Consider the following 24,690-nt stretch of genomic DNA (forward strand, 5'->3'; position numbering starts at 1 on the left):
AGCTAGAGAGAGAGAGAGGGAGGAGAGAAAGAGAGGATAGAGGGAGAGGGGAGAAAATAGAATCTACAAGAGGCAGAAGGAACATGCAGCTCTCTCCAAACCCTGCTGTAGTGTACAATGTGATAGCGGGCCCAGTAACTCCAAACCCTGCTATTCACCAATAACCCTGCTATTGAAAGAGGGACCCATAACCCTGCTTTTAATCCACTGAACTAATTCTTACACAGTTCAGTTTCTACAAAAAGGCTTCTTTATTTCAAACAAAGGAAGATCATGATAGCATTCAGATCAGTAATGGCTATAATGGCATCACTTACACAAACAGAAAAACGACAAATACAAAAATATATTGCACTTTGTTTGGAGGTGAAGATCAACTTTGAAGGACAATTGACCTGTAAACATTTCAAATGTATTTTTTCCTTATTTTATTTTACATCTGGCTGTTTCTTTGCCTCTTATGTAAATACAGAGCTTCTTTCTGTGTCATATGTCCACATACTACAATCAAACAAGTGCTTAGTAGGGTACTGTATCAATGGAGGGTTTAGTGAGGAAAGACAGAGAGAGTGAGTGAGTGCTTCACAGATCCACAGTGTCTGAACACACACACTAGTCATTTCACCATGTACCACATTCCCCATTCAGGAAACCCAAGACACAATAACACCTCTCTAAAAACATTTCCTTTCATTTGTTTCTTAGTTTGTTCTAAAAGAGTCTGTGATCGGTGTTGTTTCTTGTTAAGTAGTAATGGTGGTGAGAAGACAACGGACATGTTCCAGCATATAGGACAGTTGAGGAAGAAAAGCTGTGGAAGTTAAGTAGAAAAACAGTGAGAGGCATGTGCAAAATTCACTCCGAGGCTGGAGGAGATCCTGACCACTGTTTCCAACAGTCCAACAGTGGATTATCTATTTTCTTCTTCTCCTCTCCTTTCTAGTCTTAGATGTGCCACGTAATGGTCATATGTACCAGAAGATTGGTCTAAGGACTATCTATTCTTTCTGACCAGCAGAGAACCGTGATGCTGGTCAGACTGAGGCGTCTCCTGGCCTCTCCACAGAGTGTCTATCAGAGCTGACAGCCCTGCATCTTGTTGATCTATGTACCCGAGAAAACTAAGGATGAGACGCAATGTTGGCTCCAGTAGGGGGTTATAGCGGCGGCCATGTTGGATCTATCTGTAGGTGACTGGCTCCAGTAGGACGTTATAGCGGCGGCCATGTTGGATCCATCTGTAGGTGACTGGCTCCAGGAGGGGGCTATAGCGGCGTCCATGTTGGATCCACCTGTACGTGACTGGCTCCAGTAGGGGGCTATAGCAGCGGCCATGTTGGATCCATCTGTAGGTGTAGATGCCTGTCTGCTCTGAGCAGGTCAGTGTTGTGCTCAGCGAGAGGGGCAGAGGTCAGGTCTCCTGACCACCTGACCTCCACAGCCTGGCTCTGGGTTAGGGTCAACCTGAGGAACACAGGGGGAAGAGTAGGCTAGTTAGACCTATAATAATGTGTGTGTGTGTACGCGTGGATGTGTGGTGTGTGTGTACCTCGGAGTAGAGCGGTGGGGGCTGGTATCTGAACTCTGTGATGTAAGTGCGCAGTGTTCCCTGGTCCTCTTCGTTGACCTCTGACCCCTCCAGACAGCCCCACCTCTGCTCCTCTGTCACCACCAAGTCACTGTAGCTGGGGGGAGCTGTGAATACACACACAGCATAGGATTAACTTGGGAGAACACACAAACAGTACACAGTACACACACAGTACACGCTCACACACAGTACACGCTCACACAGTACACGCTCACACACAGGTGTATGTCGTACCCTCAGGTCTCTCTGGCCAGCTGATGCTACTACAGTAGCTGCTGATGCTGCTTGTTCGATTGGTGAATGCATGGAGGGGGATGGTCCCGATCACCAACGGCAACGATAGAGACAGGTTCAACCCCCCAGGGATGTCCACATACACCTGAGAGAGACAGAGGTAGATATTGTCTTATTGACAGCCCAAATGATGATATACCAGAAAGATAACCTTTACAGTATATGACTGTGAATATCCTGCTAAACAGGTTCGATTTTACGAGGCGATTTGACTGACAACACTTATTTACCATTCTACAATATTAATACATGTATTACCATATAAACTATACACCATATTATAATTCCTCACCACTAGTGAGTACTCCACTCTGATGAGTGGACAGTCCAGGATGGATGGGGACACTGGGGGTATGTGGAGGAGTTTTCCATCCCAGCTCTGGCTCTTCCCCTGGGGTAGGGTGTCCCCACACAGGGCTGCCATCTGCTGCTGGAGCTGCCTGGCCTTGCCCTTGGCGAAGTAGGTCTGGGTCTGGCTCAGCGCTGCCTTGGGCACCACCACCCTGGACGAACAGTTCTCCACCTCTGCAAAGATCTGGATGGACTCACCTAGAAGAGGAGGAGAGGAAAGAGGAGAGGGTGAGGCTGTGAGGTGGGGGTGGTATGGGAGGGGGGAATGGGACAGTGTGTGTGTTACTCACCTGGCGTGTATCCCTTCCTCTCTATCTTGGCGCTGAGTGAGATGGGTCCCGAGGCACAGAACCAACAACATAAGGTCTTGTCCTTAGTGCCAGCTTGAGGGGCCTATACACAGACATTTCACAAAAACTGTGAGCATGTGTGTATGTGAGATGTGTGTGTGTGTGTGTACACCCCACAATCCTCACCAGCAGCAGTGGAGTGTTGATATCGATGTGTTCAAACACAGTGAACTCTTTCTTGACTTTGAAAGGCAGCAGCCATGGTCTGTAGAGCTCTGCTCTCACCCAGTACCTCACACTGCCATGCTTCCCTTCAAACGACGTGGCCAGGGGCCTGAGAGAGGGGGAGTGGAGGGAAGAGGAGAAGAGGAGGAGAGAGGAGAAGAGGAGGGGAAATGTGTATAGGATTATACTTTTTACATTTCTATCTTTAGATAAGATTCCATATTTGGGGTTCAGATTTTATGTTATAGTTGTGTGTGTTACATACATCTGTGGTAGCAGGAAGCTAAAGGCGAATTCGTGTAATCCTGTGTTGAGAACAGTGAGGGTCTCCTCTGTACTGTCCTCGTCTGAAATACAGGAAAACAAGATTCCAAATACCATACCTGACACACACTAATCTACACACATAGACACACACCCACCATTTCATTTCATTGTTTCACGTTGTGCTTTCAAGTACCTCATTCCAAGTCAACATCAAGATAATAAACCCAGTAGTAAATGCTGGACGACACATAAGTGCACATAAAAAAAAAATGTATAACACACCACACAAATTCACACATAAATGCTTTATGACACGTAAAACCCAGTCATCATATTTCATTTGAATATTACCCACTGTGTCAGGTCATAAACGCATCAAATACAACATTTCTTGTAATTTCCTCCATGAACACTTCAGATACTACAGAGCACAGCAGAGACCTGAAGACACACCCAGACTGAGCAAACATGCATCCCCTTTCACTTCCTTTATCTACATGTTATTGTGTACGTTGATGTGTGAATCTCTGATCATCTATTTTCTGCCACCTCAGCAGTCTTGCATTTTCTCGTTTGCAGCTGAGATCATTGTGGAACATTGTGTATGTGCGTGTGTGTGTTTGTTTTTAAATCACACCGGCAGCGCGAGGAGAGCAGGAGCAGACTGGTATGAACCAGAATGAGCAGCGGATTTTCAGCCTGATACTCCAATGCATACATACTTAGCTTGCCATTGGAGGAAAGCTAACCTGGTCCCGCCCCTCCACCAAGCCCCTTTATGAATGGCCATGTGTTCTGTAATATGGGAGAATTGAGAGAGAGAGAGACATGAACAGAGAGATAGGGAGGGTAGGAGAGAGAGAAAGAGAGGGAGATAGAAAGATTTAGGTATTGAGTGATACTCAGAGACCGAGAGGGAGGGAGTCCGACAGACAGACAGACAGACAGACAGACAGACAGACAGACAGACAGACAGACAGACAGACAGACAGAGACAGACAGAGACAGACAGAGACAGTCTAGATCTGTCTGTCTATTTGAGAGAAATAAAGAGGGACTCGAGAGTAGGTACATTCATGCATCTTTATTAAAAACCAACAACATATTTTATTTGACAAATTCCTCAATCAATCAACACACAAATACAATCAAGGTTATTACAGTGCAACAAAATAAGGAAAACATAAAATACTTACAGATCATGAACTAATAAACACTATGCTTGAGCAACAGTGGAGATCAAATTAGTGTAGGCTCTGGTCCTGGAGAGCTACAGGGTGTACCGGCTTTTGTTCCAGCCCAGCACTAACAACCCTGGGTCACATACTCATGTTCCACTATTTAGAACACTGTTGGTTCAATCAGGTGAGTTAGTGCTGGTATTAAAAATCCTGCACCCCATGTAGCTTTCCTAAGGTAAACAGATGATCAGCACATACATGACATCATTTACCAGCCAGCTACATAAGGAACCCTACCCTACTGATTAACACTGTTTTCACAAAGGCTATTCTGAACTAAAGGGCACCGGTAGGTTATCTGAACTAAAGGGCACCGGTAGGTTATCTGAACTAAAGGGCACCGGTAGGTTAAGTTGCCACCGGTAGGTTACGTTGCCACCGGTAGGTTACGTTGCCACCGGTAGGTTACGTTGCCACCGGTAGGTTACGTTGCCACCGGTAGGTTACGTTGCCACCGGTAGGTTACGTTGCTGAAAAGGCAACCAGTCTTCAGCTGAAGGTCTTGGTGTTGTCATATTGTGATGGATAAATGTTTGAGAAAATATGACTTCAGCTCTCACATTAACCTGGCAACAAGAGCCTGATTCGCCCATGCAAAAGTGCATTTACTGTAATATGAGATAGGACTTGTTTGTATTGCTGTGTTACGTCAAGAGTCTATTTTTATTGCGCTGTATACTAACTATGGGGTTGTTTTTCTTTTAAATGGAAAAATTAAAAGTGTATCTCTTGGTGTTGTTAAGCCCTGTAAAGATGCTAAATAAATCCTAAATGTTTCACTTTACATGTCCCATTAGACCAGCTATTATGAAAATTGTTATCAGCTGAAACTGAACCTCAGTAGCCTAGTAAGGTAATGGGCACTACTGTAAATGCCCTCTTTGGTCAATGCAATGATACATTTCTTAATAGTACCTGTTGATGTAACATATCAGTTACTTTATGAAAGATGTGTGGCATAGGCCTGCCTACGTGTTAGGCTAGTTGTGCAGTACATAACGGAACTGTTACAGCAGCAAATTGAAGACAAAGTTGCATGCTTAAGAATTTTTAATTCCCCAGATGGAATGATGTCATCCTAGACACATATGGCAGTTTAGACCAATCAGAGGCGAAAGGGGAGTCCCCCCCACGCGCCCCCTTCCCTCAGCCAGTTTGTGATCAGGTTTGAACCGCTTCTAACAAAGGGAGTAAACTTCAGGTTGTCGTCAGCGAAACAACGTTATTATTAACTTTAACCGCTTTTAGTTAGATTAGCCCTCGCTCGTGTCAAATTTTGACAACATTTTGAGGTTTCTTAACTCGCTAAATAAAACGCAGAGAAGGCTTTACAAACTTCAATTCGAATAAAACAATTACTGTAGAATCTACAGTAATTGTAATATGTGTCATAATAAGACATCAATTGAGCAAATATTAAATATTTATGTCGGATCTGGCGTATTAAACAGCCTAAATTGGATGCAGAAAACCTATCCTTTGTCGCATCAGGACCACTATCCCACCTGACTAAGAACTGTAATTTGTTCCAAAGAATGTGTGTGTTACGCAGTTTATGTCAAATTTAACCCATCGTCAGTCATGTAACCTACAAATGGCATAGGCTATAATTACCAGCAATGACAGAGCTCCATAACATAGTTGGAATCTGAAAATTCAGAACAACCGGAACTAGGCCTTTCCATATATACCCAATTTCAAGTTTGCCAGCACATCTCTGTGAGAATGAGTGCGTAATTGTGATGTGGTGGTCCCTTACCTCTCTCCTCTCCTATTAACGTGTCGCTATGGTTTAAGTATTCCACCTCCTCGGTGTAATTCTGAGTGTAGGCAGTGTTGGCTCCGGCGTTCCGGGACTCGGTCCACCGCACCTTGGCTACGCCTCTGGCGGTTATGTTCAACGTTTTGACGCGAACCTCGCCGATGACTTCGATTATCACCCTCCCCGAGACCGAATCCCCACCGGAGTAAACGTGGACGTTGTTGTCGTTCAGATAGTCGAAGTAGACCGCTAAATTTTTCACCTTGCCCAGCACCATGGTGTTAGAGAAATAGCGTCTATGAAATCATAAGGAGCCCACGGCCCCTCGCTTTTTGCTCAGGATAGAGGATGCGGGCTGGGTTAGTGGTTCTCTCGCTGACGGTTCATATGGGTGTCAGAGGTTCAGGGTTACAGTAGCGGCTAAAAGCTGTCATCCTCCCAGTGCGTTCATTTCTATGGTCTCCTCCTCCACTTTCTAGTATGAACAGCTGCTTCGTGTCTCAGCGCTCTTAAAGGAGCCTCGCCATAATAAACCTATTGGGATGTGCGTACAATTGCGCATTAGTTCATCCTTCCTCATGTTGCTGAGATGAGTTAATATATAGATAGGCTACAGATCTCGGATCAGCTTCTCAAATCCAAAATCCCAAATGCAAACCCGAAAAACATAACTGACCTTCGATCAGTTTTGGGGCAATTTCATTATTTTTGGAGAGGATAGGCCTACAGTTTCCACAACTGTTGCAATTTCATTATAATGTCCCATTCTTAAAGAGTTACTACATTATGGAGCTTCAACTAATATATAGATAGGCTACAGATCTCGGATCAGCTTCTCAAATCCAAAATCCCAAATGCAAACCCGAAAAACATAACTGACCTTCGATCAGTTTTGGGGCAATTTCATTATTTTTGGAGAGGATAGGCCTACAGTTTCCACAACTGTTGCAATTTCATTATAATGTCCCATTCTTAAAGAGTTACTACATTATGGAGCTTCAACCCTTCCTTTGCTGTGTTCCCACCCTTATGGTCGCTCTTCCACATTCACTTTTGACATTTGATCCAAAAATTGGTTCTGATGAAAGTCCTACTGGCCATATGAACCTTCTTACAGAAAATGACGATACTATAGTCCCTTACCGCCATCTACTTGTGAAAAGAAGAACAGGCTAGTAAGAGCATTCCATGATAGACAAAAATATAAAGGCAACATGCAAACATTTAAAAAGTTTTTCTGAGTTATAATCAATTGGGGTGACAGGTAGCCTAGTATTTAGAGCATTGTGCCAGTAACCGAAAGGTTGATAGATCGAATCCCTGAGCTGACAAGATACAAATCTGTCATTCTGCCCCTGAACAAGGACGTTAACCCACTGATCCTAGGCCATCATTGTAAATAAGAATTTGTTCTTAACTGACTTGCCTAGTTAATTTAGGCCATAATTTATGGATTTTCCATGACTGGGTAGGGGTGCAGCCATGGGAGGGCATAGGCCCATTCACTTGGGAGCCAGACCCTGTCACGTTCTGACCTTAGTTCCTTTGTTTTGTCTTTGTTTTAGTATGGTCAGGGCGTGAGTTGGGGTGGGCAGTCTATGTCTATGTCTATGGTGTTTTTGAGTTTGGCCTGGTATGGTTTTCAATCAGAGGCAGGTGTCGTTAGTTGTCTCTGATTGAGAATCATACTTCGGTAGCCTTTTTCCACCTGTATTTGGTGGGTGTTCGTTTTCTGTTTTCTGTTGTGTGTCTGCACCAGCCAGAACTGTTTTCGGTCATTTCTCTTTGTTATTTTGTTATTTCTGTGTTCATTTAATAAATATGGACACATACCACGCTGCACCTTGGTCCTCACCTTCTTCCACCGACGACGACCGTTACAGAATCACCCACCACCAAGCAGCGTGGTAACGGGCAGCAGCAGCGATCGCAGGACTCCTGGACATGGGAGGAGAATCTGGACGGCAAGGGACCCTGGGCACAGGCTGGAGAATATTGCCGCCCCAAGGCTAAGCTGGAGGCAGCGAAAGCCGAGAGGCGGTGGTATGAGGAGGCAGCACGGCAACGTGGTTGGAAGCCAGAGAGGCAGCCCCAAAAATGTATTCAGGGGGGGCACACAGGGAGTGTGGCTAAGTCAGGTAGGACACCTGAGCCCATTCCCCGTGCTTACCGTGGAGAGAGGGACCGGGCAGGCACCGTGTTATGCCGTGAGGCGCACGGTGTCTCCGGTGCGCGTGCATAGCCCGGTGTGGTACATTGCAGCGCCTCGTATCGGCCGGGCTAGAGTGGGCATCGAGCCAGGTGCCATGAAGCCGGCTCAGTGCATCTGCTCTCCAGTGTGTCTCCTCAGGCCGGGGTACATGGCACCAGCCCTACGCATGGTGTCCCCGGTTTGCCAGCACAACCCAGTGCGGGCTATTCCACCTCGCCGCACTGGCCTGGCTACGGGGAGCATTCAGCCAGGTAGGGTTGGGCAGGCTCGGTGCTCGAGACCTCCAGTGCGCCTTCACGGTCCGGTCTATCCGGGGCCACCTCCACTCAAAAGCCCTCCGGTGGCAGCCCCCCGCATCAGGCTGTCTCTCCGTCTCCTTCCTACAGGTGCTCCCGCCTGTCCAGTGCTGCCAGAGTCTTCCTCGTGCCCAGCGCTGCCAGAGTCTCCCATCTGTCCTGAGCTGCCGGTGTCTCCTGCCTGTCCTGAGCTGCCGGAGTCTCCCGCCTGTCCTGAGCTGCCGGAGTCTCCCGCCTGTCCTGAGCTGCCGGAGTCTCCCGCCTGTCCTGAGCTGCCGGAGTCTCCCGCCTGTCCTGAGCTTCCGGAGTCTCCCGTCTGTCCTGAGCTGCCGGAGTCTCCGGAGCCTCCGGTCAGTCAGCCAGGGGCTGCCGGAGCCGTCAGTCAGCCAGGAGCTGCCAGAGCCGTCCGTCACGCCGGCGCTGGCCGGAATCGCCCTTCACTCCGGAGCTGCCGGAGTCGCCCTTCACTTCGGAGCTGCCGGAGTCTCCCGTCCGTCCGGTGCTGCCGGAATCTCCCGTCCATTCGGGACCCGGGGTTAGGGTCCCCAGTCCGAGGTCGGCGGCGAGGGTCGCCGTTTTTAATTGGCCACGGAGGCGGATAAAGAGGCGGAGAAAAACTATGGTTAAGTGGGGTCCATGTCCCGCGCCAGAGCCGCCACCGCGCACAGACTCCCACCCAGAGTCCGCACCTTTGGGGGGAAGGGGGGGGGGGTACTGTCACGTTCTGACCTGTCACGTTCTGACCTTAGTTCCTTTGTTTTGTCTTTATTTTAGTATGGTTAGGGCGTGAGTTGGGGTGGGCAGTCTATGTATGTTTGTTTTTCTACAGTGTTTTTGAGTTTGGCCTGGTGTGGTTCTCAATCAGAGGCAGGTGTCGTTAGTTGTCTCTGATTGAGAATCATACTTAGTAGCCTTTTTCCACCTGTGTTTGGTGGGTGTTTGGTTTCTGTTGTGTGTCTGCACCAGCCAGAACTGTTTTCGGTCGTTTCTCTTTGTTATTTTGTTATTTCTGTGTTCATTTAATAAATATGGACACATACCACTCTGCACCTTGGTCCTCACCTTCTTCCACCGACGACAACCGTTACAGGCCCAGCCAATCAGAATGAGTTTTTCCACACAAAAGGCCTTTATTACAGACAGAATAGTCATTTTAACCTTTACACATTTTTTAAAAGTACATAATGTTACAAATTTGAAAAAGGTATATCATTGATTAATTAATTCAATTTGCTTTTGCAAATTCATTCACGTCCAACTCCCACATTACTGGTACAGTACTGATGGTTCATTACCGTCTATACATAGATTAAAATCGTCTTTGCAGCTTCCAACGTATTCCAAAACCAAACTATGGAAAATTAGGAAAAACATTTTTCCTTTCAAATCTTCTAGTAATATGCAAGCTCTTACATTTACATTTACATTTAAGTCATTTAGCAGACGCTCTTATCCAGAGCGACTTAGAGGGGGTAGTCCCCAATTGCCTGCTAATTAGTGAACCTCCATCCATAAATGGATTGATCTCTGACCTCGGCAGCGATACCAACCCTAATTATGCCATTAAACAGCAGAAATTATGAACAACGCTTTCCAAAATCTACCATCGAGCACAGGCCATGTATAGGTTCTCTCCAGTCTAGCCCTGATGTCTTGCCATCCGAGATTGGCATCGGTCCAATACCGCAGTGTACAGCTGAAGCACAAGAAGGTAACGGTAGACATAAAGGGACAGGTGGAGAGAACCGGGAAACTGATGACAAATGCAGAAAATGGAAAAATTCTGCTAGCCATGGAACTGCGTTTGAAAACTGAACAATTTAATGTAATTGCAAAAACTTATGACGATGAACGAGGACAAACTCTTCGACAAAACTATCTTCTACAGGGACAAAATCGTATTCTACAGGAACAACTCCATTCAGCCAAAGCTAAATATGATGATGTCCAAGCCAAACTAGATAAATCTGACGAGTTATGTACAAACAGGAGCGCAAAACTTGATAACATGCATGCCGTTTTGTTGAACGTTACTCAAATTAACACTGTTCTACTACAAATGTTGCAGACCAAAGACGATCAGTTAATGAACACAATGACTAAGTTGGATAACAAGTCAGTAGAACTCATCGAAGTCGCTGACCAAATGAATGATGAGAGAACTCAGGTGATGAAAAGTGGACTCTACAATACAGCAGAATACCACCCTTAGGTACAATCTGGTGGAATTCCAGAATGGTCACACGCTACAGTGTGACGACCCAACCAAGCAACCAGAGTCCAGCACTCAAAGGAGTGAAGATGATAGGTTTCAGACTTTGCCTCCCGCAAGTGTCCCTCAGTCTTCTCCTCTTGGCCATTCGGTACTGAGTAATATGGCGCCTCTTCGCCAGCGTCTCCTCTTGGCCCTTCGGCCCCAATTTCCCCACAGGATAAAGCCAACCCTCTCCGCCCGCTTGGCGGAATGCCTTGACAAACTTGTCAAGAATTTCCCCACCTTTGACCACGTTCCAGGTCAGCCAAACGATACTGAGACGTTCCTAGATGACATAGAGGATGGCTACTCGAACCTTATGGGTTCTGACAGGGTTTACCTGTTGAAGCGATGGTCAAATAGACACGTGACGAGGTTCATTCGTCTACAACAGCAACACGTGTTAAATGACTGTGCTAAACTCGCCACAGCTTTAAAATTAGAATTCAGTGGTTCTGTGGCTCGCAAACACAATAGCTCACTGGCTAACACTGTCAAACAAGCTCGGAACGAACACCCACAAGCTTACTATCATAGGCTCTTTCAGCTTACTTTGGCCTACTCACTGAAACAGGAACCATTCAAACAAATGTTTCTGTCAAATATGTATCCCACCTTCATTACCTACTTGGGCCCTGCAGACCACGTTGGCTTGCCTATCTTACAACTCAAAGAGCTTGCAAGGCATCAAAAGCTCACAACGCTAAGAGCCCTGACCACTCAGTTTTGAAGTTAGACCAGGAGCACTCACTCCAGTTTGAGGGTGAATTATCAGATATTGGAGCGTTGACAGTTGACGCGCAACAACGGTTTCTACCACGAAACCACGAATTCAAATAACCTCCGCGGTCAAAATAACTGTAAAGTACGTCGCCATTGAAATGACCACCGCTATAATTAACCTATTCGCTATGTTCCTGCACCCAACCCAAAAAAAGTGTCAGATCACAAGGGTAACAAAGGGTTAAAGGACAATCAAAACGTAGACCAGTGTTCTCTAGAAGTTCCATTACGTGAAGCGAGAAAATTTGAGAAAAGGTTAAAAGATAAGTCACAAGGACTAGATGGGGAATTGCCGGACACCAGGTCCGCAGGAATTAACACCCTTAGCAAGGACGTTAAAATTCAAATTTCTCCCACTCTCACTCAAGACCCTATCCCGGGCCCGCTTGATCAAGAAATATGGCCACAGGCTTTGTCTATAGACTCTGATACAGAGTTTGCGAAGAAAAAGGTCAAAAGCTTCGTTAAAGCCAAACCGAAAAAGTCAATCTGCGTTCACCTTTAACAGAAATTGCACATCACGTTATTGCGAACGACCACTCCACTTTGTGTGGAATATGTCCACTAAACGTTTGATGATCTCAAAAGGGCTTTGAAGCCAACTAAACGTTGGTTAAAAGTGGAACGATGAGACACTACATTTCAAGGTTTCACTCAGACTACCTCATCCCATCACATTGAGAGTCATGCTGAAACTACACTTCCAGGACGTATCACTCGTTCACCCTGTGTATGTTACCAGCCTTGAATCTGAACCCCTGCTACTCGGAGCAGACTTGATGGATCAGTTAATCCCACTGATGGATTGGAAAACCAACCATTTATGGTCACAGGTCACAGTGCCTTCTCCACTGACCACACTGTCTTCCCATAACGCTACCTGCAACGCAGTCATCCACGAGGGGTTTCTGTCGAAAGCACCCCTTGGGAAAAAGACGCTTCAAAACCTCTTGGTGCAGAATCCGATCCAAGGAGATATTATGATATCTCGACACATTCCATCAGCAAACCTGATGGACCATTCTGTTCATTATTTCGAGACAGTTGTCTCTGCGGATGAAAACATTTCCTTTTCCTTGCAGTCGTACAATACTGTAGTTGAGATGAACCTCTCTTGCCCTTCGGACACTTCTGCAAGCACTGCGGCCGTCTCAGCAAGAAAAGCATCGATGTGCAGTGTACTCTGCTTCCGATGATACATCTTCCACTTTGTGAGGCTGTCACCCCTTACAATGACACTAATGGCGTCAGTCCAGCAACTGACCCGATGACTCCCACTGGTGAAACACTTTGCGATATCACAGACAGATATCCAAGTCTCAGTTCGCAGGTACTGAAGAGGTTGCCACAATCGGATGTGGTGGTGACTGACAGGCTTTGACAGCCACAGAGCGTTTTGAAGCACAAACACCAGGAGATTTGGTTGAAAGGTTACAGCCATTCTCATAACAACGCGGCCGCTGACATAGGGTCCAACTTTTTAGTTTGTGCCTCGGATACCAACACCGCCCACTGGTGGGGGTCCCGAGACACAAAGGGCGGGGAATAGTAGCCCAGACCCATGGTGAGCCTCATCAAGGCCGGTGGGGGAGGGGGTTTGAAACTACGCGCAACACCGTACAAGGTCGCCAGAGCATAAAACAGGTCTAGTTGTAACCTCCCCTACGAGAACAGTGACGAGCAGAACATATCTAAGACATTACTGAGGTGTACCACACTGGTCGTAAAAGAAGTCCAGTGGACTTCCACCTTAAACAAATGGCAAAAATAGTCATGCCTTGCCATGTGTAGGTTCAACTACAATACAACTAGTAAAATGCTCTAATCATGTGTTACAGTAGAATAATATTTCAGAATAAATTACTAGGATAACTGGTAGCCTTGAGTACCAGTACCAATGCCAGCCACAGTCAGTCCAGCAACAATCAGTAAGATGATTAAAGACCTCACAAGTCAAATTGCTAATGATAATAGCGACAGAGGAGTTAGTAGTAGGGATTCTCCAGAACACTCTTCTGATGGGGAACGCACAAGCCACAAATAAATAGAACCCTCCATTCAGGAGGAAAGATATTAGAAGTCATGATCCATGATCACACAGCATACGACTGGTCCAGTGCTTATAGAGTACTTCCGTCGTGTGGTTATCTCCTCCGTGGACAACATATGAAGTAGACTTCTTCATACCTATCGCCACTACAATAGTGGAAGACACAGTGACTTGTAGTAAAACCACTACAGACTCCCTTGATACCAATTCTGACTGACCCCCAGGCATTGAACTGAAAATTGCCTGACTATGTCAGACTCATTCTGAACAAGTTGTAGTCTACCAGAATACTTGGTTTTCTTCCCTTGACTTGTGTAAGCATAAACACACATGTACAGTACAACGGAACATCCAATTAGGATTTATTATAGGATCACTTAATAAGGGTCGAGCAAAATGCTAGCCTGGGTGAAATTGAAAACGTACCTTTAAAATTAGAAAATTGTCTTCCCTGTAAAGTTTAACTAAGTCAGTAGCCACGCCCAAGTGAATAGACATTGGTTGGAAATGATGAACCAACCCCTTTTCTACATTTCTATAAAAGCACCCGTGATCAAAAGTCACTGTTGAAAAGGGCTAATTTCAACTACGCAGGCCAGGAAACGTGAGAGCTTGCTACAGGTATGAACTCTGAACTATTGATCACCTAAATAAGTGCATACTAAACTAGCATATAACAGACTGCAGCTGAACATATGCACAAATCTAGTATGAGAACACTGACCGACGAGGGCAAATCTCCGGAGTGAGATGAACCTCTCAGACCACGTGAACCTCTCACACGACGACCCGGATGATTCCACAAAGAAGTCTCACATCACCAACTCAGTAGTCTCACATCACCAACTCAACTATCGAAGCCAGTGTCACGTAAATTCAATGCATTACTTTTCCGAATGAATGATCGTATGTATAGCTTCCCAGGTCCGATAGAGACCCATGTTCCTTAGCCTTCCTTCCAAACCCCCCTTCTCTTCTCTCTGAATTGACCTTGTTATGACTACACTGTTTTGTCTTGTTTAGTCCACTAGGGATGGTGTTTTACTGTATAATGTGATTATGTATTGTATATTCTGTAATTGTTAATTAGTTAGTTAGTAAATAATTGAGCCAATTGGTGTATGGATAATTTATAGTAAAGGCTGGGTTTGTGCAGATAGCCAAGAATTTAACGACATTTGGAATGAGACTGACGTGAGGTAAAGAATAATTCATTAATAGAAGACTAATTGAACAGATATTAAAATATCTGATGAGTTTTATTCAGAAAATTATAACTTTGTAATCTGAACATTTTCCGTGGTGCCCTGACTTCCTAGTTATTTAAATGTACATGATTAGTTTAATCACGTAATAATAATTACAGAGAATTGATTTGATAAAATAACAGTCTTCATATTTAATGACAAGCCAGAGACACGACACCACACACCCACATGTATTCCCACACACACATACACACACACATAGCCTATTGTAAGGGATGCATGGTTTTCTGTATAATATAAATACATTTTATATTATATAATATACATTTCTCTAAGTTTCACCATCATTGTAAAGCCCTACTTATTTTGTTGCTTTGGCAGTCATTTCTGAAAATGATTATTTATTTCATTAGAGATTCATTTACATCAACCCTTTAGGTCAATCCTGTTACGTGAACTGAGCCCTCATTTTAATATGGTGAAACTATTCCTTTTGAAATACTTTTTTCAGAAGAAGCATTGCATATCTACACTCTAACGAAAAAAAAGGTTCCAAAATGGTTCTCCGGCTGTCCTCATAGGAGAACCCTTTTTCGTTCCAGGTAGAACCCTTTTTTCGTTTCAGGTAGGTGTCAACAGTACACTTATGTTATTCATATATTTTTAAAATGTACCATATTAAATGATCATTGTAATTGTGCACACACTGATGTCAGACATGCACCTTCCCCAATGCTCTGTCTGTTGATGACTGGGATGAATGCAGAAGCAGATTTCAGGGACAGGACAATTCACCCTCTATTTATAAGTGCATGTACATGATAGGCCTTTCTGGCTTATATGATTATATGGTCATAATTATTATCATTTTTCATGCATGATTGTATGTGTCCCATCATATTCATTGGCCCTCATCACAACATTACAAATATTCAATCAAACTGTTGCATGCTTGTATCGGATGAAAATCCACTCCAATTTGATGAGGATGACAGAATTAGGGTATGAGCAATTCTAACCTAATTAATCTGGCTTCATAATGACATGTTTAAGAGGCTAGAACCATGAGCTGATCCTTGCAATCATAGTCTAGTAATAAATAGTTAAGTCAGTTTAAAGCAGAGGTATCCGTGTGTGTATCTAAAAGAATACAATGTGTGTAATTCGTTTTTACCAATAAGCCATATCAACAGTCAATAAGTATCGCTCTGAAATATGAGGACTGCAGTCATGTATCAATTTAAAATGAATCAACATGTATTACAATAAATCCAATAAGATGCAATTATCTAAAAGAAGAAACCGTATAAGTCATCTAGGTAAAAGGTCAAAAAGTCTAAGATAACAACAATACTGCATGTATAGCCGTACGCAGGTATAGCTAGGAGCTTGGAAAATACAATAATGACATTTGAACATGGCAAAACATTCTCCTTTAAACCATCCCGGAAGAAACTCAAATTACAATATCCTCAACATTTAATTAGCATCACTCTGGTGGCCGAAACAAAAGAAGGAAAACATCGCAACTCTCTTCTAACCAAATCACCTTGCAATATTATGGGAACAACCAGCCATCAGACCGGCGACCAGATTAGGACAACGTCTCTGAAAAGGAAAAACCAGAAAACATGCAATAGGCCTACAGAGAGTAATAACAACATGTTCAGCTCTTTATATTAACTTTAGAAAGAAATCAGACATAAAAATACATTGAGAACGTCAACAACTTATTACATTTCACGCCTCAAGGGCACTAGGAACTTTGGTGCGCCACAGGGAAGTCTTGCTCCTGGGGAGGGTGCGGGTGAACCGCACACTGTGCTTTGATGCCAGCAAATTGCTGATGTTGCCTTCCTCACAGTCTTTATGCTCTCTCCATATTTAATATTCAAAATTATACAGTAGTCTTAGGTCACCCATATCCTTAACTTTTACTTTGTAAGAGTCATAAGTTTCTCTAATGTCTGTAGGTTCACCGCCCAGTGAAGTATGTGCTGTGTAGGGATGTGTGAGTGCCTATCTGATCTTTCCTAATGGTTCTCTTCAGGTGGTGCCAGAACCATCGCTGGGCAGCTGGACTGGAATCCGCGGGCCACTCCAGAACACTGCGCCTGCAGAGCCGCCTGCGCAGGTGGAGGATGCGTGAGTGTTGCAAGACCTGGGGCTGCAGTAGCAGCAGCACCATGGAGTCCACCCCCTCCTCCACCAGCCGCTGCTGCACCAGCAGGGCAGCCATTTTGACTACACCACGCAACAGGAAGCCGTCCGTCAGCACAAACACTGTCTTCCTGCTCTGCCGCACGCTATTGGACAGGTTGTCCATGACAGGCATACCCAGTGTCCAATCACGCTCCTCCAGGCAGAGGGATCGTGCCCTCTCTCCACGCTCCTCTAGCTCGACCCTTAGATGGTTTAATACCCAATCAGAAGCCAGCGGGTCTGCGGTGTCATACATGACAAAGGCGTCGTAGATAAAGTCTGTGGGCACTAAGCGACGGTGATGCTTCATCTTGGCCCCACAGTAGTCCAGAATATAGGAGATATCCCAGTAGAACAGGTGTGCTGTGAGAGATACCAACAGAGTGAGAATGATGAGAAATGACGTGATGATGCAGAAGGCCATTGCGTTTTCATCGTTCACACACTCCTCTATGTCATAGCTCAACACAGACTTGCCCCTCCTCTCCACGGGCATGTCACATGTCACCTCAGTGGCCAGCAGAGGGAGCTCCACCTCATTGCTCCTCATCCACAGATGGAAGTCCAACAGGTCACAGGTGCAGTGGAGTGGGTTGCCCTGTAGGGACAGCTGCTGGAGGTGGTTCTCTGCTCCAGACTCAAACGTGGTCTGGTTGATGAGCTCCAACAGGTTGAAGCTGAGGTCCAGCACATACAGGCTCCTGGCGCCCCTGAGGAAACCAGGCGCTAGCTGGGAAATCCTGTTATGGCTCAGGTCCAGAAACTTTAGTGAACTGGTTAAAGCACAGGCCACCTGCTCCAGTTTGTTCTTACTCAAGTCCAGCTCCTCCAGATGCGGTAGTTGTGTGAGCCTCTCCCAGTCAAAGACCTTCAGTCGGTTTTTACTCAGAGACAGGCGTCTCAGGGTCTTGGGGAAGTGTTTGTAGACCTCAGGCGGTACATGGTGGAGCTTGTTGTATGACAGATCCATGGAAGTCAGGTTTTGGAGCGCTCTGAAAAGTTCATAATTCTGGCATATTTTCCACATGATGTCTAGGCGGTTGCCTTGGAAGTCCAACTCCTGTAGGGAGCTGCTTGAGATGTTGTTATGAGTGAGGGTGCTGATCTCGTTCCAGCTCAGGTTCAAAACCTTCAGAGAGCTCAGGTTTTCCATGAATGCTAAGCTGTGGTTTAGCCCTGCCACCACAAAGTAATGATTATTATGACTCAGGTCCAACACCTCCAGTTCTGTTAGCTCACTGAATGCATGCTCATAGTGCAGGTAGATCTTATTCCTGGATAGATCCAAGTACTTAAGTTTGGGTAAATGTACAAACTCACTACCGTTGAACATGTCTCCAATGGAGTTAGATGACAGGTTGAGACAAGCTGTGTTGTCCAGGCCTTGCAGCATATCAGGGTTTATGTGGAAGATGTTGTTTCTGCTAAGGTCAAGCACTGGACCGTACGCAATACACTTTGGCTTAATGTTAGGCAGATGTTGACGATAGAGTCGATCCTTGTGTACGTAAGGCCCAAACCTGTCTCTATTCAGCTCATAGCCATAGCTACACCCACATGTTGACAAAACATCTTCTTTCTTAGACAGGAAAGCAAATTTATTCTCAGAGAGGCCAACACTGGACAAGTTGTGGAACATGCCAAACAATGAGAGGTTTGTCTGATAGATAAAGTTAGTTCCCAGATTGAGCACAGACAGGTGAGATAAATTGTAAAGTGGGTTCAAGTCATTTTTGTGAAGAGTTGAAAAAACATAGTTTTCTAGGTGTAATGTCTTCAGAGATGTCAGGTTGGAAAAGTTTCTAGAGAGCTTCAAGTTGTGGGAATATGAAGATTGTCCAGGGTGATTGTAAGACAAGTCCATCACCTCTACGCCGGGTAACACAGAGAGGAAGTCCCCATTGGCTATCTCACCAGCTAGACGGTTGAATGAAAGGTACAGGTAGCGCAAGTTGGTGAGGTTCTCAAACCAGGAGGACTGTAGGTGATCTAGAGAGTTTCTGGATAGTCTCAGCTCCTGCAGCTTGGATAGCTTCCTGAAGGCATATGGGTGTATCTGTAGTGCCCCATTGGGTGTATTACAGGGTGAGCAGAAAAACGGGGTGTTAGAACACACAGGGCAGTTACCTGACAGGCCCAGAAGCCTCAGGCTAGTGAGGCCACTAAGATCATGCTGGTGAATGTGGGTGATAGTGTTCTGTTTGAGTTTGAGCTGCTGGAGGGATGGGGGGAGGAACTGGGGGACACCTATCAATCTGTTGTTTGACAGCGATAAACTAGCAAGGTTGGTGAGGTGGGAGAAAGTTCTGTTTTTGATGACTAGTCCATTACAGACACTCTTGTAGTCGCAATTTCCAATTAAGTGGATTGTCTCTAAGAGTCTGACATGCATGAAGTCGTTTGGCCTGATGGTTTTGATGCAGTTGAACTTCAGGCTCAAAAACCGCAGCTTGGACGGAAGGGCACTTGGCACTGCAGAAAGACCGTTATTATCGAGGAGCAGTTCCTTGAGCTGATCCAGCATGGAGAATGTTTGGTTCTCTATTGTCAGAGGATGTTTCTGGGGGTGGAAGTTATTGCTAAGGTCTAGTCGAGTCAGGTTTCGGAGCTTCCTGAACGAGGTGCTGGAGAGTTTCTTGATCCTGTTGGAGGAAAGGTCGAGCCATGTGGCATTCTGGCTGATATCCTGGGGTACCTGGAGTAGCTTCCTGTCCGAGCAGTCAAAGGACTCTGATTGGTTGAGAGAGATGACATCGCAGGGTAGTTTCCTCTGAGCCCAGGTCCTCCCAGAGCAGGAGAGGGAGAGACACAGCAACACCAGGATGAACAGCAGTCTCTGAAAGGCAGGGGAAAGAGGAAACCTGTGGGAAGAGGATATCATATGAATATTGATTGAAAATACCTGATTCCAAAAGTAGTCTCGGTTCTCTGCAAGAGGGGAGTGAGAGGTAAGACAAAATGATATATAAGATGACAATGGCACAGGTAGTATTGCTATATTCCTTGAGTGCTTCAGCTTAGGTTATCAACTTTTTAAAAATTGGATTGTGAGTAGGCTATAGTGGTGGCTGCTGATGGCAGGACAGCTCATAATAATGGCTGGAATTGAGTATAATGGCTAGAATTGAGTGAATGGAATGGTATCAAACACATTAAAACCATGTGTTGATGCCAATCCATTTACTCCATTCCAGACGTTATTATGAGTCGTCGTCTCCTCAGCAGCCACCACTGGTAGGCTACCTGATGTCTCTCTGCGGCTTACTGAGAGGGGGGAGATGAACAATGGGACATTTGTATCATTAATTGTATAGTGCTTTGTAAGTATGTAACATGTTGAAACCGTTGACATGTTGAACGATTGTGTGCTTTTGGTATAAAAGCTGTGTGTTATCGCTCATTTAGGGGATACCTTTGCATTGTTCATTGGCGTGCCCTGGGAGGACGAGGACATAACCGTAATCCAAATTCTATGGCAACATAATTGTGTCTAGGGCAAGATGTGCTCCTCTTCACTGCTGTCTGCTTTCATTCTCCCTTGGCTCGCCTTTCTTATTATCTGATGGGTATATATTTATTGTGTGTTGGCCGGAGATAATCAGAACTTAAATATATTGTAGTGATGCATGAAGTGATTATTGAGTATTTGTGCTGATGACGAAACTGAGATTATTCAACTATTTTGTGCTTCTGGTCAGCAGTGAACGTTTGAAACACTAGCCGCTGAAGATTGTGTCAATGATGAACATACAAACTCTTTTCCTGAAAATGAAATGTATTTTGTATCTGATATCTGGCTGGTCATTCCCATATTCCAATTCCTGACGCAAAGAACCTGTGTGTTATTAGTCCCGAGGACTTCTGCTCTCGTAAAAAAAAAATATATATATATATAAATAAAATCAAGTTTGTGTAGTAGCCCTACAGTGAGGAGAAAACATTTATCATTATCTTACTTCTGCTTTCCTGACCATAATCTTTTAAGGTAGCTTTTAGTTCAAGATTTAACTAATTGAATTTTCCATACATATTTTACTTATTCATTTATACATCTGTAAATAATGCATAGATATGTTTAAAATGTTTAAGTATATGCAAAAACAATACTGTGAAGTGCCCTATAAGGAAATATTTAACTTTATGGGTCATGTGTGCCATGTCATAGGGAGAGCATTTGGGCTGTCCATCCATTGTTGAATGATGTTGGGATGTATCAACACAATATTTCAGTTTTCCTCATATCCTAAGCCCATCGTAGGAATGTACTGGTCATAGGGAACCATAAAACTCTTCAATTAAATTAAAGGTACTTTTAAAAGTGAGCCAAAATATGAAGATTCTCTCATTTAGACATCCAATTAATTTCTGATACACAAATGTCTTGGTACTTACCAGTGTTCATTCATTGTGCTCCCAGAGAGATGTCAGACAGTTGGGGTGGATGAGCCAACTCTTTTTTTTGTGTACATCACACAGGAAGTCATCTGGAGCCTTGCTGGTTGAACTTCCACATCGAGAGTGTATTCTGAGTATTTTGTATGAGTATTCTGAATGCTCTATGAATTCTGACCTTTTTACATAGATGTTGAAACTTCCTCTAAGTGCATGGTATGTGGGTTCTGGGGTCAAGGTTGTGCAAAGCATCCCATCAGGCCCCAGCCACACAGAAATGGATTAAATGCTCAAGGAATGCACTACGAATCTGTTTAATCCATCAAAATGTTAACTCTCTGTTGTCCGTCAACGTATGACCCCATAGAAAAACCGTTGTCTCTATCCGTTTTTCTCGGTGTGCCCGGGACCTCTCTGTACAATGTACTCCCACCCCCTTTAGAACTATCTTTGTTCCTCTATTTAGAAAAGCGGAATGATCATTGGATGATCTCACCCCAACCCAACCCCGTGATTGTGCATGTAATTTGTCCACCTCAGAGGAAAAAGAGGCTACAGATTGTCTCTATAGTAAGAACAGTTTTAGAATTGTGATAGGTGCCTTTCTTTGGTTTGAAACATGTAGCTTGCTTTTTGAGGTTGATGGAGAGTGATTAGGGGTTGGAACTAAAGCCTACCCTGTAACTCCTCTGGACCAGGGTTGTAGACACAATACATTATTTACAATGATTTGTTATTGGGCAAAAAATAATCTGAAACACAACCAAAACAAACAGCAAATGCATCTGACAAATTTGTACAGTCACAAGCTTGACGTAGCCATTGCATGTTAAGAATATGGGACCAAATATTACACTTTTGAGTTTAACTACCTTAATAAACATATAAGTGAATTTGTCCCAATACTTTTGGTCCCCTAAAATGGGGATGACTATGTACAAAACGTGCTGTAATGTCTAAACGGTTCACCCGATATGGATGAAAATACCCTCAAATTAAAGCTGAGAGTCTGCACTTTAACATTGTATCATTTCAAATCCAAAGTGTTGGAGTACAGCGCCAAGACAAAAACAAAGAATGTGTCACTGTCCCAATACTTTTGGAGCTGACTGTATTTCTGAAACGGATACAGTCGATTTGGCCACATAAACACAACCAGACTTGACAAATCAAGCTGACTGTCACGCACAAGGCAAAGGAAATAGGAAAAGGAAAATAGTGCCAAATAGTCTGGCTGTGATTGTTACTCTGTGCATTCTAAGAGCACTCTTTTTTTCAGAGCTTTTCCAAAACAAAGGAGACTTTTTTATCATGCACTTCTACGACTCCATCCCCCACACAACAAAACACATACATTCTCCTCTTATTTACACAATCACTATGTATTAAACTGTCTGATCTAGGACCTGCCCTTTGGGCACCAATTCTCACAGTTAACTCTCAGTATACACTTCTACTACCCCTCCCATAACCCAGGCATTGTGTTCCTCTTCTTTAATGAAATATCATCTGTCTTTTCACTGTGTTAAGACTGTACTGTAACCTGTAGTCAACATTGTCTGGTCAGGCTGCTGGTATAGCCTACAGCTGTCATAGCTGGAAAACACACATGCATGCACACTCTCTCTCACACGCACACACACACAAATAGGTGAATCATATGACCATTAAGTCAAAGGTAACTTCCTCTGATGATGCTGGTGCTATTTTACATCAGCATATTATTATCCATTGATGAGGAGTATTACAGCTATGACATGTAGAATATTTATAATATGTTGGAACGGGGTGTTACAACCCTTTACTAACCTAGTCTACATGATGTCTACAGGCTACATGCTGCAAAGACATCTACTCCATCGGGGATAATAACGATAGACTACTATAGTACAGTCTAGTCTCTCTCTATTTCATTACTCCCATTTCTTACCTGCAGATCGGTTTTATTCAGCTGTGGCTGTGTCTCCCCTTCATCGCTGTCACTACCGTCGAGCTGCAAGGTTCCGCAACCAGCCTCTCCAGGCACACCAACCCCAGCGAAGAGCTCTTATGGTGGGACTGTACCAACGTGGGCTTCAGGCTGCCCGAACCGCCGTCGACTCTCTGTGTGTCGGGCTGATTCATCTTTTAGCCGTCCTGTATGTGGCATAGAGGTCTGGTGCTGTGGTCCTCTTTGCCACAGAGGAGCAGCTCCTGCAAGTCCAAGATGAGGAGGTCGGGCTGTGAGGAGGAGATCATCGGGCCCAAGGGGTGCTTTTTCTTCTTCGAAACATCGACACCGATTCCTCTCCTTTTTCTCGTCTGGGTTTTTAGTGCTGAGTTGAGGGCTTAGGATGGGTTTGGATTTCGCTTGAAATTGTTTCCACAGTATATTTTGGTGGGACGTGGAGGCTTCATCATTGTTCTTTTCTCTTCTCTCCACCCCCCCTTCTCTCTCTCTCTGTGTAGTGTGTGCTGCTGCTATCGTGGGGGCAGCAAACCTGATGAACTTCCACGCCTGATGAACGTGCTTCCTTTGAAGTCCGACCCCCTAAACTCTTGTTAGATGTTTTCTGTATTGTTGACCATTGGATTGAGTGAATATATTGCTTTATACAAAAGTAGGCTCCTGTGTAGTGAACGAATGGCACTCACTTTGCAAAGGGGGTTTGCATTTTGACCAGATGTTCCAAAACAAGTCCATCCAACAGCCAACAGGTGGCCAATAGATTGCTGCCTGTACCTGTGTTGTGCCGAACACGAACAACCCCCCCCCCTCAATTCTTTATTACTGCTACTTGCTTGCTAGCTGAGATTTCTTATCACGTTTTATGTTGGTTTGATCGTGGGGGAGGCACTAGTAATGTCTGCAGTTTTTGGTGTATTAGTCTATAAATAAATCTCTTTGCCAAAATTAATTAAAGTCCCGAGATAGAATGGCCTTGCCGAAATCCTTGTCTCGTCTTCCTCATACAAGCACACAAAGCAGTCCTTAGGCACAGATCTCAAATCAGTTTACCCTCACCAAATCCTAACCATAAGCATTAGAGGGGGGAAATATAAAGATGACCTTAGATCAGTGTCTATGGTAAATTTCATCCAGAGGGGGTGTGACTGGGGATAAATAGCTTCACTTTCCAAAGTAGCTATGTGTTATGATGATGTAGTAGAGTATTTGACTAATTTACCAGCACTGAGCAAAACTGACCTATGAAGAGTCTATTTGATGTGATTGCACACGGCACAGCCACATATCAGGAGAAAAAACACACACACACACACACACACACACA

The 24,690-nt window shown here is 44.6% G+C and overlaps 2 protein-coding genes and 1 long non-coding RNA gene across 3 annotated transcripts in view; 1 reads left to right on the forward strand and 2 right to left on the reverse strand.

The window, feature by feature from the left end:
- The window catches only part of LOC135518131 (uncharacterized), a 56,411-nt gene extending 32,073 nt beyond the window's left edge, over positions 1-24,338 (forward strand). The window contains exon 4 of the long non-coding RNA XR_010452114.1: positions 23,355-24,338. This is a non-coding gene — a long non-coding RNA (uncharacterized LOC135518131). The remainder of the gene's footprint in view (positions 1-23,354) is intronic.
- LOC135518127 (arrestin domain-containing protein 3-like) lies at positions 228-6,496 on the reverse strand. The gene is made up of 8 exons (XM_064943042.1): positions 6,019-6,496; positions 3,017-3,098; positions 2,713-2,860; positions 2,527-2,629; positions 2,178-2,434; positions 1,826-1,970; positions 1,550-1,695; positions 228-1,464 (listed from the first exon to the last, which is right to left on the reverse strand). The coding sequence occupies exons 1-8, from the start codon at positions 6,296-6,298 to the stop codon at positions 1,393-1,395; spliced, it is 1,233 nt and encodes a 410-aa protein (XP_064799114.1). The 5' UTR covers positions 6,299-6,496; the 3' UTR covers positions 228-1,392.
- Positions 16,041-21,795, reverse strand: LOC135518124 (toll-like receptor 8). Its single transcript, XM_064943034.1, has 2 exons — positions 21,419-21,795; positions 16,041-19,887 (listed from the first exon to the last, which is right to left on the reverse strand). The coding sequence occupies exons 1-2, from the start codon at positions 21,430-21,432 to the stop codon at positions 16,800-16,802; spliced, it is 3,102 nt and encodes a 1,033-aa protein (XP_064799106.1). The 5' UTR covers positions 21,433-21,795; the 3' UTR covers positions 16,041-16,799.
- Positions 24,339-24,690: the final 352 nt, after the last annotated feature.

The sequence above is a fragment of the Oncorhynchus masou genome, chromosome 28 (genome assembly GCF_036934945.1).
Source record: "Oncorhynchus masou masou isolate Uvic2021 chromosome 28, UVic_Omas_1.1, whole genome shotgun sequence".
Lineage (NCBI taxonomy): Eukaryota > Metazoa > Chordata > Actinopteri > Salmoniformes > Salmonidae > Oncorhynchus > Oncorhynchus masou.